The following is a 15,587-nucleotide window of genomic DNA, read 5'->3' as shown; positions in this document are numbered from 1 at the left end:
GGTTCCCCCAGGCTGGCAATAAGGGTGACAGTCCACCCCAGAGCAAAGTCTGCCGGTCCACTGCCAACCGGCCGCTCGGCCCATCCCGACCTCAGCTGTCCCCCTCCACACTTCCCGACGATGCCATCTGGTGAACGTGGGGGGCACCGTGGGCTGGGGGTCAGATATAATTGGCATCACTGGCTTCCCAGCCCCAAACAGCGAGGTCCCTCATGAGGGAGAGCCTCTCGGTTACCGGGGTGACCTCCAGGGGCCCCACTCATTCATTCGTTCCTTCCTTCATTCTTGCCCCAGTTGATTCTAAGGGAAGCATTCACGAAACGCAGGACCTGACCCGTCACAGATAAAACATGGCCTGTGGTTCTCCCCCAAGATGACTGTGACCCAGCCACGTGGCCTGGCAGAGGCCAATGTCCCCTGTGCTGTACCCCTTCACCCCAATCCCAGCCGGGCCCGCCTAGCTCTCCCGCCCACAGTCTCACCCCTCGTGTCTCTCTCAGCCCCTCTGGCCCCGGCCCAACCCCCATCCAGTCTCTCCCCCGCCCCTGCAGCCCGCCTGCCCACCAGCCCGGCCTGGAGCAAACTCACAATTGACAACATCTGTCTGCCTCGCCCTCCCTCCCTCCCTCCCTCCCTCCCACCCATGCAGAGCTAGGCCTCCCTCTCCGGCTCAGCCCTCAGCCCACAGCCAGCCCTCAGCAGCTACAGGGGTGAGTAGCAATGCCAGCTTCGGAGCCGAACAGGCGTGGGCTCCAATCCCAGTTCCGGCCCCTTCTTGCTGTGTGACCCTAGGCAGGACACTTCACCTCTCTAAGCCACAGCTTCCTGGACGGCAAAACAGGGCTCACAGTACCTTCTGAAGGTGGCTGCGGAGATGGATAAAGCTTACAAAGTTCCGAGCACACAGGGAGCCCCAGTTAACAGTGGCTGGATTACACGTGCAAGGAACAAAGGGAATTTGCTTGCCGTTGTCCGTGAAGAATGCGGGAACCAAGGCCCCGTCTCGGGGTGCAGAATGGCCCAGAGATGAGTGGCGGCCCCTCGGCCTCCCTCAACTCTGAGAAAGGCAAGCACAGGTGAAGCTCAGACTCCTGGAGCTGGCTCAGTGGCGCGAGAACTTTGTGCCCAAGCTGTAGAAACGTTTGGAAATGATTCCCACTGGGGAGCCTGGAGCACTCTGAACCTTATTCTCAGAAGGACAATGAAATGTGACATCTTTCGCTCAATCCAGAAACGTGGAACATCCCCGGAATGCCCCAAGCAGCCATAAAGCTGGAACTCCCGGTGGCCGGGGTCAGCACACCCTCCTTGGGCAGGATGCGCCCCCTCTCCAGCCAGGGGGAGGTTCCTGCACTCCCAATCCGAGGGGCCACGGGGCACCCACGGCCAGGCTGGATGGTGACGCAGCAGAGAGGTCAGAGCAGACAGGACAACACCATCCTCCTCGTAACAGCCGGACACATGAGGATCCCCGCAGAGACAGCCCGTCCATTCACCACCTCTCAGCCCCTTAAATTCCTTTTTTATGCCCCTGTGCCAGGCACAAGGGGTCACACTGTTGTATAGAAGTAGCATCGTCTCCAACCCACTCCCCCCCAGTCTGGGCATCTACGTTACTTCCAATATTTCACTATGGGAACAAACAGCTCTGGGTTGAGCATCTTCATCTGTCAACCTTGTCTTCAGATTCTAACGATCCCAACTTGGCTATGCTATTGAAACCATGTTGAGTATGACGGTCTGGTTCTACGGGCCATTATTTATCTTTCCTTATGTCCTGTAGAACAACGGTTATATATGCAGCCTCGGGTTAAAATTACTTTGGGGAACTAACTTCCCCATGATTGTTGTTTTTGGAAGCTGAATACCCAACATTGAAAGGAATCCTTTTAATTTTTTTATTGTTGATGACATTATACTAAGTGAAACCAGTCACAAAAGGGCAAACAAAAGGACTGTACGATGCCACTTATATGAGGTCCTGAGAACAGTCAAATCCATGGAGACAGAAAGTAGAATGGTGGGTGCCAGGAGCTGGGGGAGGGGAGGGGGAGTTAGTGTTTAATGCGGACGGAGTTTCCATTGGGGGAGATGAAAAGTTCTGGAGACGGATGGTGGTGACGGTTGCACAGCAATGTGAATGTGCTTAATGCCACTGAGCTGAACACTTAAAAAAGAGCTGAAATGGTCAACTGTATGTTATGCGTATTTTTAAATTTTTTAATTGAAGTAGAGTTGATTTACGATGTTGTGTTCATTTCTGCTGTACAGCAAAGTGATTCAGTTATACATATATATAAACTCTGTTTCAATATATTCTTTTCCATTACGGCTTATCATAGGATATTGAATATAGTTCTCTGTGCTATACAGTAGGACCTTGATGTATATCCATTCTATATATAATAGCTCACACTGTTATGCGTGTTTTTAAAATGCATTTGAAAAACTGAGTTTCGTGTACCATTTTGTAGCACCCTTCATTAGGAAAGGAATTGTACGTTCTGCCGATTAAGTCACTTGCCATTTTCAGTCGATGTTGTCTTTATGCATTAATCTGAATACCGGCAAAGAGGATTAATTTGGGAAACTGTATTTTACAACATCTTTGTATAGCAGTTTGGTAGAGAATGCAATGTTTTCCAAGGCAAGCTATGAGACCTCAAATGGGAAGGGTGAAAATATTAATTAAAAAGTAAATTGTGGGACTTTCCTGGTGGCGCAGTGGTTAAGAATCTGCCTGCCAGTACAGGGGACACGGGTTCGAGCCCTGGCCCAGGAAGATCCCACGTGCCGCAGAACAACTAAGCCCATGCACCACAACTACTGAGCCTGAGCTCTAGAGCCCACAAGCCACAACTACTGAGCCTGCGTGCCACAATTACTGAAGCTTGCGCGCCTAGAGCCCGTGCTCCACACAAGAGAAGCCACGACAATGAGAAGCCCGCGCGACACAACGAAGAGTAGCCCCCGCTCACCGCAACTAGAGAAAGCCCGCGCACAGCAACGAAGACCCAACGCAGCCAATAAATAAATAAATATATTTTTTAAAAAAGTAAATTGTAACTTTGCAACCAAAATAAAGATGCTTTAAAAGTTTAAAAACAAAACAAAAATCCCCAGGGATCGTTTCTCCCCCATGCATCTGGGGCAGTGGCCAGCAGAGGGTGGGACAGGTGGAGGAGAGGCAGAAAGACCTAAAGTTCAGACTTGCCCTGGCTTTGACCTCCTGCATCACTGCGGACACCGTGGCTTGTTCATTGTACCTGGGGGGTCAGGATGCCTCTCAGTTCTGCCCCATCACCAAACCGGGGGTGACCTGAAGCCCAAAGAGGCGCCTCTCTCCTGTCCCCACTTGTGGACATGTCCGTCGACGCCCACCCTCAGCCTGTGCCTCCTGTCACACCCCAATGCAGCACCTTCTCAGTGCCGGTCCGCCACTCCCAGACTAGTGGGGGGAGCGGCTGGGTCAAGTGATTGTCACCTGGGAGTGTGACAAGTCCTTTGGCAGATGGGGCCACGGAGCAGAGGAGGCCGCTCACTGCCCGAGCCCAGGGGAGATGGGAGGGAAGGCTTTCTGGAGGTGATGGGGAGGCCCCTCTTCCAGCATCACTTCCCCCAACCACTCACAGCAGGAACTCTGTGACATCAGTGGAAGGGGAAAGAAGGATGGGGGTTCCAGGCTGTGGCCCCAATCTCTGACACAGGGCACATGGCTGGGCTGGGCACGGGGGGGCAAGAAGACGACCAAGGTGCCACCCCCCCTGATGCCACACCTCACTGGTACCAAGGGTTTCACAGCAGCTGACAGCATCAGACCAACCAGGCTCACCAGCAGATCCCCTGGCAGCACCTCCCAAAGGGCGTGAAATTGAGGAAACCTCAGGCACAGACCCCGCCATGTCTGAGTGGCCCTCTTAAATCATGTCACGAAAGCAACCTGGAGCGACAAGGCCATCGCTGTTTCTTCTGTCCCCAACCCCGGGGAGCGCTGCCACCTACCCGCACCCACCACGCGCTTACTGTTCACTCTACGCCCGTCCTTAAGAGCCCGCAGTTGCTCTTAAGAGAGAAGTGGGGCTTCGGGCGAGTCTGGAATCTTCTCCCTCAGATCCTTTCCCTCTCTGAGAAGAAACTTCAGCAGGGCACAGTTTTCATCTCTTGTCCCTGTTAATCTGACTAGATGAGATCCACAGAGACAAAATTCCTTGTCCTTCCAAAACCTGGGGCATTAAAATGCCCTCCATGTACATGAACTGCTGAGATATGAGATGGTGGTTGGCTGGCTCTCTCTTTGGTTTTATTTTAATACCCTCATTTGGAAAAATAAAGAGTTGACGCAAGGCTCACGCCCCATCCGCTCCACGGCACTGCCTAAAGCTGCAGCAAAAAGTTGGGGGGGTCCCCGTGGGGTCCAGGACCCGCATGGCTGGGAAGCCTGAGATGCAAGGAGACGCCAACAGGAAATTCCAACCCAACAGAACCACGCAAGACTCCCAGCCCCTGTGGGGCCCCCCACCTCACGAGCCTGGGGAGCCAGCAGATGCCCCTCTTAGGACCCTTCCATGTGCCAGGCTCTGAGCTTGGGGCGAGGGATCCAGAGTCACGACCCCGTTCTCAGGGAGACGACAAGCAACAGTCACCTGGTGTGTCCCAGTGCTTTTGCACCATTCTGTACGACTGGGATGAGGACAGACCCATCTGCCCTCCTCAAGGCTCCGAGACCTCCCCAGGACGAAGCAGGGCGTGCTGAGTCTGCTCTTATGGCTCTAGGCCCTGTCCTCAGCACAAGAACGGCTGGTGCCCTCACACCCCCCGACACCAGCACCCGGCACAGAGAGATGGGGTCTCGGATAGAGCACCAGCTAAAAGGAGGCAGCAGGAGACAAGGACCAGAAGACACATCTCTGGGAAGGCGAGAAGAAGCAGTTTCTACACTGCTCCCTTCAGGCAGCTCACAGTGACCTCCTGGATCAAGCCCAGTGGACGTGTGGGCCGTCCTCCCCCTGCCCGCATCTCTACAGCATCCCCCACTGCAGGACCCAACTCCCCTGGTTCTCCTCTCACATCTCAGACCATGTATGCACACCTGTCAAGTGTCCTCTGCACCCGGCTTTTGGAAACTGAAGCTCTGCCAGGCTGGGTGGTCCCGGGTCCCTCCTCTCCTCCAGCTAGCTCGTTCACACCCACACCAGTACAAAGGTCCTTTCCTCCGGGAAGTCCTCCCTAACTGCACCCCCCAACACACACACGTGCACACACGTGAACATGGGGCAGACATGTTTCCTTTCTTTCGTGGTTTCTTTGCTCCCTGAACTTCCCATCAATTAGCACAAGTAATTAACCGAGGGCGTACTTGTGCCACGAGGGCTGGACAGGAGTCTCATTCTGCACCCTGCCCCACAGCCGGTCCAGAGCCAGCACACAGTAAATGTCCGTGAAGGAATGAATGGACGAATGATCTCATGTGATCCTAGCAACTCTATGACACAGGGGACGGGAAGAGATGAAGCAATTTGCCCGAGGCCATGGGACAAACACAGAGGCGGCCCGAAGGAGACAGTGGCTTCCCCCTGAAGCTGGACTTAAAAAACTGGAGACTTTTCAGTTAGAAAAGTGAGGCGGTTAGTTCAGTGTCCTGCTTAAGAATACGATGTGAGAGCCAAGCTGCCTGTGTTCGAATCCTAGGGCTGCCACCTAGCAGCTGTGTGTCCACAGGCGCGCTGCCTGGCCTCTCTGTGCCTGGGTGGGGTGGGTCTCACACCAACAATGGAAAATGGGGATAACGACACGCGTGGCGCGATGGGTTTCAGGGAGCCGTCTTACATCAAAACGAGTGGCGCACGTAGGTAACAAAACTTCCAGTACATTTCACTCCAGCAGGCAACACAATCCAAAAGGAAAAATAGGTTCAAGAAAAATACTGGCTCAAAAAAAAAAAAAGAAAGAAAGAAAAATACTAGCTCAGCCCATTAGCATAAAAACACTGATAGCTAGCATCTAAAAACCCGTCCTGGCTGCGTCCCAGCTACCACCCACGGCTCTGGGGACCCCCCTGAGGGGATGCCACCTAGCCGCTCTTCTTCCTCAAACTGCCTGGGAGGGCTCAGTGCCATGGCCCCTTGTCCTCTCCCCCCACTGCCCCCACCTCCCTGGGTGGCCTCATCCAGCCTCCCCTATCGGCCGAGACTCCCACACTTCTGTCTGCAGCCCGGTCTCGCCCATGAGCCCAGGCTCCACCCGGATGTCTAATAGGAAACTTAAGGTTTCCACACAGGACTCTGATCCCCTCCCCTGTCCAGCTTCTCCGCCTCAGCCATTAGCAGTCACCACGCATCCAGAGGCTGGAGCCAAATTAACTGGGCCAGCTTGAATTATTCCATCTCCCTCCCCCTCCACATCCAAGCCCTCAGCGAGTCCTGTCCACTCTACCTCCCAAACACCCTAGATCTGTCCACTTCCCTCTGGCCCGCAGATCCCGCCCCCCCGCGCCCCCCCGCCTAGGGCATCTTTGGCCCTGGACCCTGCAGGAGCCTCCCCCCAGCTTATTCCACCTCTATTCTGGTCTCCCTATAACGCATTCACCAGGCAGCACAGAGGGACTTCTAGAAGTGGGAGTCAAGGAATGTCACCCCCCTGCTGAGGATCCTCCAGCGCCTTCCCCAAGCATCTAGGATAAAATCCAGTCCACACCCTGATTTCTAAGGCCCTGCACAACTGCCTTGCCCCTCCCGCCTTGGCCACCCTCTCGGGCACACCCCCCTTCCCCTCCCTTCACACCAGCTCTCCGGTCCCTCTGGTACACCTGGTCCCACCTGGGGGCCTTCGTGCCGGCTGTCCCCTTCGCCCAGACGCTCTTCCCCAGGTCTTTTCAGAGTCGGCTTCTCGCCACTCACATCTGAGCTCAGGTATCACTTGCTCTCACTCGCTCCCTCCCTCCCCCAACACCCACTTGAGAGCCACCCGTGTCCCACTGTCACAGTGTGTTACAGTCACTATGGCACGGGTGCCCCTGATACTTTTTGTTAGTGCATCTGTTTCTGTGTTTACTCTCAGTGCGTGTAGTGGGTTCAACGGGGGCCCCCAGAAAGATATGTCCATGTCCTGACCCCTGGAACCTGTGCATGTGGCCTTATTTGGAATAAGAATCTTTGTAGATGGAATGAAGTCTCTCAAGATGAGATCATCCTGGATTATCCAGGTGAGCCCGGAGTCCCATCAAAGTGTCCTTAGAGATGCACAGAGGAGATGCAGGAGGAAGCCACGTGAAGATGGAGGCAGAGACTGGAGGGAAGCAGCCTCAAGCCACGGAGTTCTGGGCGCCCCAGAGCCGTGGAGGAAGGGAAGCCCTCAGATACCTCGAACCCTTCACTGGGGGAAAAGAGGCTCTGGGCCTCTGGCCTCGGGAAGGAATAACCGGGCGCCCTTGCCCACTGGATCCCCCAGGAAGCCGGGGACACAGCTGGGCAGGAACCTGGTTTCCAGACTCCTGGCCCCGGCCGTGTCGGCCCAGCGCTCTGACAAGTTTCCTTGGCAAGGCCGGCGGCGGTGTCCCCATGGCTTAAGCAGAAACGGGACTTAAACAACTTCCAGGGCTGCTCTCTTCAGAGGCCAGGCCTGCCCTGCTGTGTCCAGGACCCAAGACCAGCCAAGAGCACTCTCCTTTACAGAAGTGTCAGCAAAGGGGCGACTCTCTATCCTGAGGACGGTTCTGGACCGCTCCCAGCATCCCAAGGCCACAGCCAGCCAAGCCCTGCAGCGGGGTGAGCACTACAGGCTCTGGTTCTTTGGGGGGGCTCCTAGGCGCCACCCCAGATGGCAGGGAGGAGGCCGTGACTCAGGCCACACCTGAGGGAGAGGTGCGATCAAGCCAGACCCTGGGCTGGATGGCCCAGCCAGCACAGGACAGGCTCATCCACAGATCTGAACCAAGACGGGTGCTGTCGTCTGGGGGGCCACCTCCTGTCAAGCCAGCTGCAAGCCCCTCAAGGGCCCAGACTGTGGCTCCCACTTCTGTGGTCTCCCCCTCCCCCGTCCATTACCCCCCATGGAAAATGCCTGTTCTTTCAAAGGAGCCCCTCGTACACACAGCACTCGTTTCTGGCGCTGAAGTGCCCGTCCAGCCGAGTGGTTAGGAGCACGGGGTCCCGAGTCCTCTATTTACTACCACATCGTCCTGAGCAAGGGCTGGTTGCCAGGACTGGATTTTTTTTTTTTCTTTTTTTTGCGGTACGCGGGCCTCTCACTGTTGTGGCCTCTCCCGTTGCGGAGCACAGGCTCCGGACGCACAGGCTCAGCGGCCATGGCTCACGGGCCCAGCCGCTCCGCGGCATGTGGGATCCTCCCGGACTGGGGCACGAACCCGTGTCCCCTGCATCGGCAGGCGGACTCTCAACCGCTGCGCCACCAGGGAAGCCCCAGGACTGGATTTTAAACGCCCAAGATCACAGTGTTTTTATGCTAATGGGCTGAGCCAGTATTTTTCTTGAACCTATTCTTCCTTTTGGAGCCTGTCGTCCGCTAGAGTATACGCTCTGGGTCTTAGTTTACATGCCTGTAAAGTGGAAATAACAGTAGTACCTACTTCATGGGGCTGTGGAGAAGGACTAAGTTAGTGACTAAGTGTAAAAGACTTCCAACTATCATAATTTCCTAGGGCAGAGAGTTTTCATTCTGTTTTTAAGGAAACAGAGCAGAGAGCGTGTGGGAGTCCGTCAAGCTCTCTCCAATCACTTTCAGGGCTGGGACCAGTCTCCTAACCCTGGTCAAGTGCTGACCCCCAGCAATGGGTGGGTCGGTGTAGGACCCTCCTGTCCCAGCCTCTCGTTATGACCAGCCTGGGGCTTAAAAGCAGTGACCAGTGGAAAGAGTACTGGCCGCAAAGCACAGCCTCTGGTCCAGCCGTGCCTGCTATGAGCTGGATGACTTGGGACAGAGGACTTGGCCTCAGCGCCACACCCTCTCAACACTGAGCTCCCCTCCAGGCTGAAGGGTCTCTGACCCCAGGAAAGTTGACATAATGGGTGCGCCGCCCGTTTCGTTATCTGGCCACATTTGAGACCATTACAGGGAAACTGGAACCATATGAAGCCTGCAAAAGCATTATTAATGAAATTGTTATAATTTGATGTTTTGCAAAAGAAAAACCTCTTATTATGTAAAACATACCGGCAAAATACTCCCTATTAGAACAGTTTTCCTGCAAACCTGCTCCACCCACTGTGCCCACTGCTCAGAGCTCCACCTTCAGAGGAAAGGGCGGGGGGAGGTGTGTGCAGGCCGTTGGGGAAGGGGCTGCTGGGGAAGGGGCTGCTGGAAAAGGTGTGAGGCACGGCGGTCTTCCCCAAGCATGAGGAGGGGGCAGAACTCCTAGAAGTCCCACGTTCTCTCTCACCTTCCGGACCTTTGTCCATGCTGTTCTCTCTGCCTGGGACACCCCCCCCACCCTCCTCCCAGCCCTCCTTCTGTTCCTTTACATCCCAGTTTGCATGCTGCTTCCTCCGGGAAGTCTTCCCTGACTCACTCCCCGTTGGAGTTGGTTTGTAATTGTTCGCTTTTCTGGATCTCCCGGGAGATGTGCCCCATGGGCAGAAGGGCCAGGTCTCTCTTCCTCCTTGCCATATCCCCAAGACCTAGAACAGTGTCTGGCACGGAGCTGGCCCTCAGCAGATATTTCGCGTACAGATGACTGAACGCCTAAGGAGGCCAGCTGAGGCCACTTTGCATGACCTTTGCATTCGACAGCTGCCGCAGGTTCTGCGGCCCTGTTGGGCCTCCTTCCCAGCTCCTGGCTGGGGAAATGCAGTTTTAGTAGTGCAATCTTGGGGAAAAGGATACTGTCCTATCCTACTCTAGGAAGAGGACATCACAAATAACAGATAATAATAATACAGCTACCATGACAGGCGTCGTCCTTTGTTCTCTCCCTCAATCCTCCAGCCAAACTAAAAAGTTGGTCTCTGTTATCCCCATTTTACAAATGAGAAAACCACCAGATAAGCCCGTGGTTCTTTTCTGAGGGATGACAGGCAAAGATGTTTGCAGTCCCACAAACGCTCCTGGCAGCCTGCTGGGTCCCAACGGTGAGTCACGCTCCCCCGCCACCATCAGAGGCGGCAAATGAGCCCAAGTTGGGAGCGGCCTTGGGCAGTGCCAGGAGGGGTCGTGACCCAGAGCTGTGGCTCCGCGGGAGAGGCCCTGGCACTGCACCCTCAGCGCACACTGTCTCACGCTCCAGCAGCCCCATCAGCATGTCCCGCCACTGCCACCCAACTGGGAAACTTCTAGGAGCGGCAGCGGTGCCGCCACGTGTTTCCAAGCCAAGTCCTCTCTCCCCTTTGTTCTCCTCCCAGCGATGTTCTCTGTAATCAGTCAGGAAGGCTGCCCGGCTGGAGCCAGAGGCCAAGAAGTCTTGGAGAAAACACAACCGTCTTTCCCAACACCGTCCTTCTCTCTACTCCCGCCCACCCTGGCTCTCAGGAAAACCCAACTGGACAGATGGATACAGGACAGACCGGTGGTTCCAACTCTGCCCCCTGGCACGAAAGTCCAGCCCTCTTCTGCGTTTCCGTGGCCAGGTCACCAAATGGGTTTCAGCAGATTAGCTAAAGGGCTCACCATCGAGGCCTTTTCCATGATCACTTTTAAACTGCATGTTTCCTCTTGGACCCCGCAGCTCTACAGAGGGTGGGGACAGTGTCACCCTCGGCCTTACAAGGCTTCAGAGAACCTTACAGCTTCTGAGTTTGCAGGCACAGAAAGGAACCAGGCAATTTTCTAACTCTCTCTCCCCAAACCACACTAAACTTGTTGAAACTCCAGAGAGGGACCTCCCAAAAGAGACAAAGGACCACAGCGTTCTCATCAGTGTGCAATTAAGGTTTCCTTTATACACTTCAAGTTAGGACCTTCTCTGTGAAGAAGATGGTTGTAAATGGTCAGTCAGGCTTCAGCCTAGCAAGTCTCGGTGCTCCTTCAAAGCTGGACACTGCCAGGCTGCAGGGGACCCTTCTCAAACAGCAGGCAGAAAAGAACAGCGACGGAGTATCTGGGGACTCGGGCTCAGGAAAGTTCAACTAAGCTTTCTCTCTGCGCCTCAGTTTCCTTGGGTGTAAAATACAGGAGGTTCTGGGGCCCCTTCCATTTCCAACAGGAGTCTTGTGTGGCCCCCAGTCTAAGGCCCCTCTGGGCTTTCACTCCAGCCAGGGGTCACCAGAATTCCCTTCTTTCCCTGCCTGCCTGACCAGCTCCTGCCCAAACGCCATCTCCTCCAGGAAGCCTCCCATAAGCCCCAGGGCCTGGGATGGCTCTTGCTGCCAATGCTGAGCCCTGCACCTCCCCCTACCCCATGAGATGTCCCCCCCCAGACATGCCCAGGATGGAGCCGATGCCTGGAACAGCCAGAGCTCCGTGAAGGTCTGCTGCAGGGAGCCACTGAGCCAAGAAACCTCTGCACAGCTCTTCCCCCTGCCCCCCGGCAGCCTCTCCAGGAATCCCTGAATCCTGGCAAAGTATTAGCTGAGACCAGTGACCTCTGACCAGTGACCTTTGACGGAGGAGGCGGGTGGTCCCCAGAGAGTTTAAAAGAAACTCAACTGAGCCAGAGATAAAGAATGTGGGATGCCAAGGGTGGTCGGGGCTCTTATCTGGGCCTGGCCCCAGGAAGGCTGGCCTGGCTAATGACTGATGAGCCACGGGTCAGCAGAGAGGTCAGAGGTCATGGCTGGGAGCTCTGGGCCACGGGTCTGCTGGTGGAGACCCCCTGGCAGCCCTCTGCCACCAGGTGGCTGGGTTTGGAGGTGGCCTGAACCCAGCCACAGCTGAGTCTGGAGCCTGGCAGAACCCCGTGCCTTGGGGTCCTCGGTGTCTCAGGTGGGCAGGCAGGGGTCTCTGCACACACAGCCATGGCCCTGAACACCTTCAGCCCACTCCCTTCCTCTCTGCTTTCTTCACGTCCACCTCCTACCCCATGACTGCTTTTGCCTCTTGGGCAAATTACTGTCCCCACTGCCCAGCAAGCTGGGTACCACAGCGCCTGCGCAGGGGTGGAGGTGGGGGCAGTGGGAACAGGTACGCCAGGGGCGCTCCAGGTGCAAGGAGCAGGCACTGGGTGGTGCAAGGTAGGGGGGGTCCTTGGCAACCACCAGCCAGCCTTCCTCTCCCCCAGCCCGCACCCTGGCCCCAGGGGGTGGGTGGGCGCTAGGGTGGGCAGGGTGGATGCGAGAAGGCCGGCAGGAGGATGTGTCTGCAGGGATCCGTCTTTAAAACAAATCCCCACGTCAGCGAGGTGATCAGGACCGAAGCCAGGAGACGGGTCGGGGTGGGGGCGGGAAGCGTCGCCGGGGCCTAGCGGCAGCGCAGCACACACACCCTGACGACCGCGGAGGGGCGCAGCGCCGGTCGACGCTCCCGGGCGCCGGCAGCTCCAAAAGTCGCACGGGGCGCGGGTCTGGGCGGTCGCGGTGTCGGGGAGTCACTAACGTGGGGGCCGTGGGCTCTGGGCGCTCCCTACCCCCACCCCGGCGCGCCCCCGCGCCCCTACCTTGCGCCGCCAGCAGCGAGAGGCCGCCGAGCAGCAGCAGCGGCAGCGGGACCCGGCGCGACGGGACGGCGCGCTCCATGGGCGGCGGGCGGCGGGCGGACAAAGGCGCGGGGCGCGGGGCGCGGCTCTCGGCTCCGGGCGCGGCACGCGGGCAGCGCGGGCTCCAAACTCCAGCAGAGCCTCCACAGCCAACGCAGGGCCCCGGCCGCGCGGTTCAATTATCCCGCCCCGGAGGAGGGCGCGGCGGAGGCGGGGCCGCGGGGCGCCCGCTCCCCTCCCCCCTCGACCGCTCCCCGCCTGGGACCTCCTGGGCCCTCCCTCCTGGCACCCCACGCCCGAAGGGCGCGCAGGCCCACGGCCGGGCTGGGAGCAGGGACCCCAGACTTCTCCCTGGTGGGGGCCGGGGAAGGGGGGCGCAGTCGGGCGGGAGGCACTCCCCCCTCACCCCTCACCCCCCCTGCGCCAGTGAAACCCGATCCCCTCCCCACCCATCGGCCGGAGGGGCGAGCTGGGTAGCAAAGGTTAGCTCCGCCCGACTCCGCCAAAAAGGAAGTCAGGCGGCGAGGGGTCCCCAGGGTCGGAGGCGCCTTCTGAGGGTGGTGACCATTCGGGGGGCTCCCTGTGGGACCCGGCCCGCAAGTAGTGCCCCGAACCCGCGGTCTGCGGGTTTCGCGCCTTCGCCATCCCTGCGCGCGGGTCGCCCGGGGCTCTGCAGGTCGGTGGCTAACTCCAGGTGTGTCCCGGGCTGCGACCTGGCTCTGCCCTCAGGGGACCGCCAGTGGGGCGGGCAGCGGACAGACTCCACCAGTGGAGGGTGATGAACCCGGGACACCCAACCGCGGGGAGAAAGAGATTCTTTTTGCCGGAGAGGAAGCAGCCTTTGCGCTGGGCCTGTGTAGGAGTTCATGGCTGCAACCAGTCGGTGGTTACTGAGGATGAATTAGTCCGTTGGGACCATAAATAAATTTATTTAAAAGAAGAAGAAAAACAAAAACAAAACGTGTACGGGTGAAGATGAGGGGCAACGGGATGAGACCCACAGGAACACCATTAGCCAAGTGTAGGGGTCCCCTGACCCAGCAGTCCCACTCTGGGTTTACACCCAGCAGAAAGGCATCTACGTGTTGTGCAGTGTGCACCGAGAGACAGAAAGTCCTGTACCAGAGTGTTCACTGCAGCGTAGTTCGTAACGGCTTCCCACAAGGAAGCCCCCAACCTCACCAGCAGCGAAAGGAAAGCCCTGGGCAGTCAGGTTGGAGCACTACACAGCCCTGAAAAGTGAGAGCTCTACAACCCAGGCAGCTACAGGGAGGCTCTCAGACACGTCAGGAGAGTGATGACCCTGGTGATGGGTTAGGGACTGGACGGGGCATGAGGCAGCTTTCTCCGGGGCCAGTTAGGATGTTTTTTAAAATCTGTGTATTGGTTTCAAGGTTGGGTTCAGTGTGTGAATTTTTATGAAGCTGCTCACTTACATGAGCCCTTTTCTGAATGAATGATAGATTTAAAAATCAAAAACAACCCCACCCGGGCTGCCAGAGCGGAAGCGCCGCGCTCTAACCCGACCCTCCTCACCGGGGTTGAAACCTGGGCGCCTCCCAGATGCCGGCTTACCACTCTCCCCTCACAGACCCTGACACGAAACTCATTGGAAACATGGCACTGTTGCCTATCAGAAGTCAGTTCAAAGGACGCGCCCCTAGAGAGACAAAAGATGCAGATATTGTGACTGAAGCTATCTATTACTTCAAGGCCAATGTCTTCTTCAAAAACTATGAAATTAAGAATGAAGCTGATAGGACCTTGATATATATAACCCTCTACATTTCTGAGTGTTTAAAGAAACCCCAAAAGTGCAATTCTAAAAGCCAAGGCGAGAAAGAAATGTATACACTGGGAATCACTAATTTTCCCATTCCCAGAGAGCCTGGTTTTCCACTTAATGCAATTTACGCCAAACCTGCGAACAAACAGGAAGATGAAGTGATGAGGACCTGCTTACAACAGCTGAGGCAAGAGACTGGACTGAGACTTTGGGAGAAAGTTTTTAACCCTCAGAATGATAAACCCAGCAAGTGGTGGACTCGCTTTGTGAAGAGACAATTCATGAACAAGAGTCTTTCAGGACCTGGACAGTAAAGGGAGCCTTGGGCAGACACTGTCTCCACAGCTGTGGGCAGCATTTACAGCAAGATGTACACAGTTCTTTGCCTTTATTTCGTAAAGTTTTATACAGAGGAGAGAAGAGAGTGTGTCTTTACTTGAAGAGCTCTTTATCAAGAATTTGGGGCTGTGGGGTGGGGAAGAATGAGTTGTTGATGGTGATTTGAAATTTCTGCAGTATTAAGCTGGTGCTTAATGAGTAATAATAAAGAAATTTTCTAACAAACAAAAAAAAAAAACCAAAAACAGAAAGACAGGGCTTCCCTGGTAGCGCAGTGGTTAAGAATCCACCTGCCAGTGCAGGGGACACGGGTTCGAGCCCTGGTCCGGGAAGATCCCACATGCCGCGGAGCAACTAAGCCCGTGCACCACAGCTACTGAGCCCGCGAGCCACAACTACTGAGACTGCGCTCTAGAGCCCACGAGCCACAACTACTGAGCCCGTGTGCCTAGAGCCTGTGAGCCACAACTACTGAGCCTGTGAGCCACCACTACTGGAGCCTGCGTGCCTAGAGCCTGTGCTCCGCAACAAGAGAAGCCACTGCGATGAGAAGCCCGCGCACCACAGCAAAGAGCAGCCCCTGCTCCACAACCAGAGAAAGCCTGCGCGCAGTGGCCAAGACCTAACGCAGCCAGAAAAAAACCCCAACAACAACAGAAGGACACAACACTCATCTCCCCACAGGTTACCTCCTAAGTTTGAGGTTTGCAAAGAGCCCAGAAAAGCTCATGAAAGGGGCTCGCTTGCTAATGGCCTCCCGGGTTAAGGAGGCTTCCCAGAAACGGGACATGGGACCGGCCCTTGAAAGACGAGCAGTAGAGGCAGAAGGGTTTCCTGGGCAGAGGGAGTAGCATCTGCAAAGTGTGGAGGCATCAGAGACCC

At 56.3% G+C, this 15,587-nt stretch overlaps 2 protein-coding genes across 3 annotated transcripts in view; one reads left to right on the top strand and one right to left on the bottom strand.

Annotated features, from left to right (window-relative positions):
• FBLN1 (fibulin 1) overlaps positions 1–12,620 on the bottom strand; it is a gene marked incomplete at its 5' end in the record, with an annotated part of 79,388 nt that extends 66,768 nt beyond the window's left edge. For both annotated transcript variants that reach the window (XM_082849979.1, XM_082849980.1), the window contains one exon: positions 12,542–12,620. In XM_082849979.1, the coding sequence (XP_082706105.1) occupies positions 12,542–12,620 (79 nt within the window). The remainder of the gene's footprint in view (positions 1–12,541) is intronic.
• A 1,523-nt stretch (positions 12,621–14,143) lies between these two features.
• LOC309969410 (actin-related protein 2/3 complex subunit 3-like) lies at positions 14,144–15,086 on the top strand (the record flags this gene model as incomplete). Its single annotated transcript, XM_082851224.1, has 1 exon — positions 14,144–15,086. The coding sequence occupies one exon, from the start codon at positions 14,144–14,146 to the stop codon at positions 14,678–14,680; it is 537 nt and encodes a 178-aa protein (XP_082707350.1). The 3' UTR covers positions 14,681–15,086.
• Positions 15,087–15,587: the final 501 nt, after the last annotated feature.

The sequence above is a fragment of the Leucopleurus acutus genome, assembly GCF_964270905.1.
Source record: "Leucopleurus acutus genome assembly, chromosome: 11".
In the NCBI taxonomy this organism is placed as follows: domain Eukaryota; kingdom Metazoa; phylum Chordata; class Mammalia; order Artiodactyla; family Delphinidae; genus Leucopleurus; species Leucopleurus acutus.
Note: the sequence above shows the minus strand (reverse complement) of the source record. Positions and strands in the feature narration are given on the sequence as shown.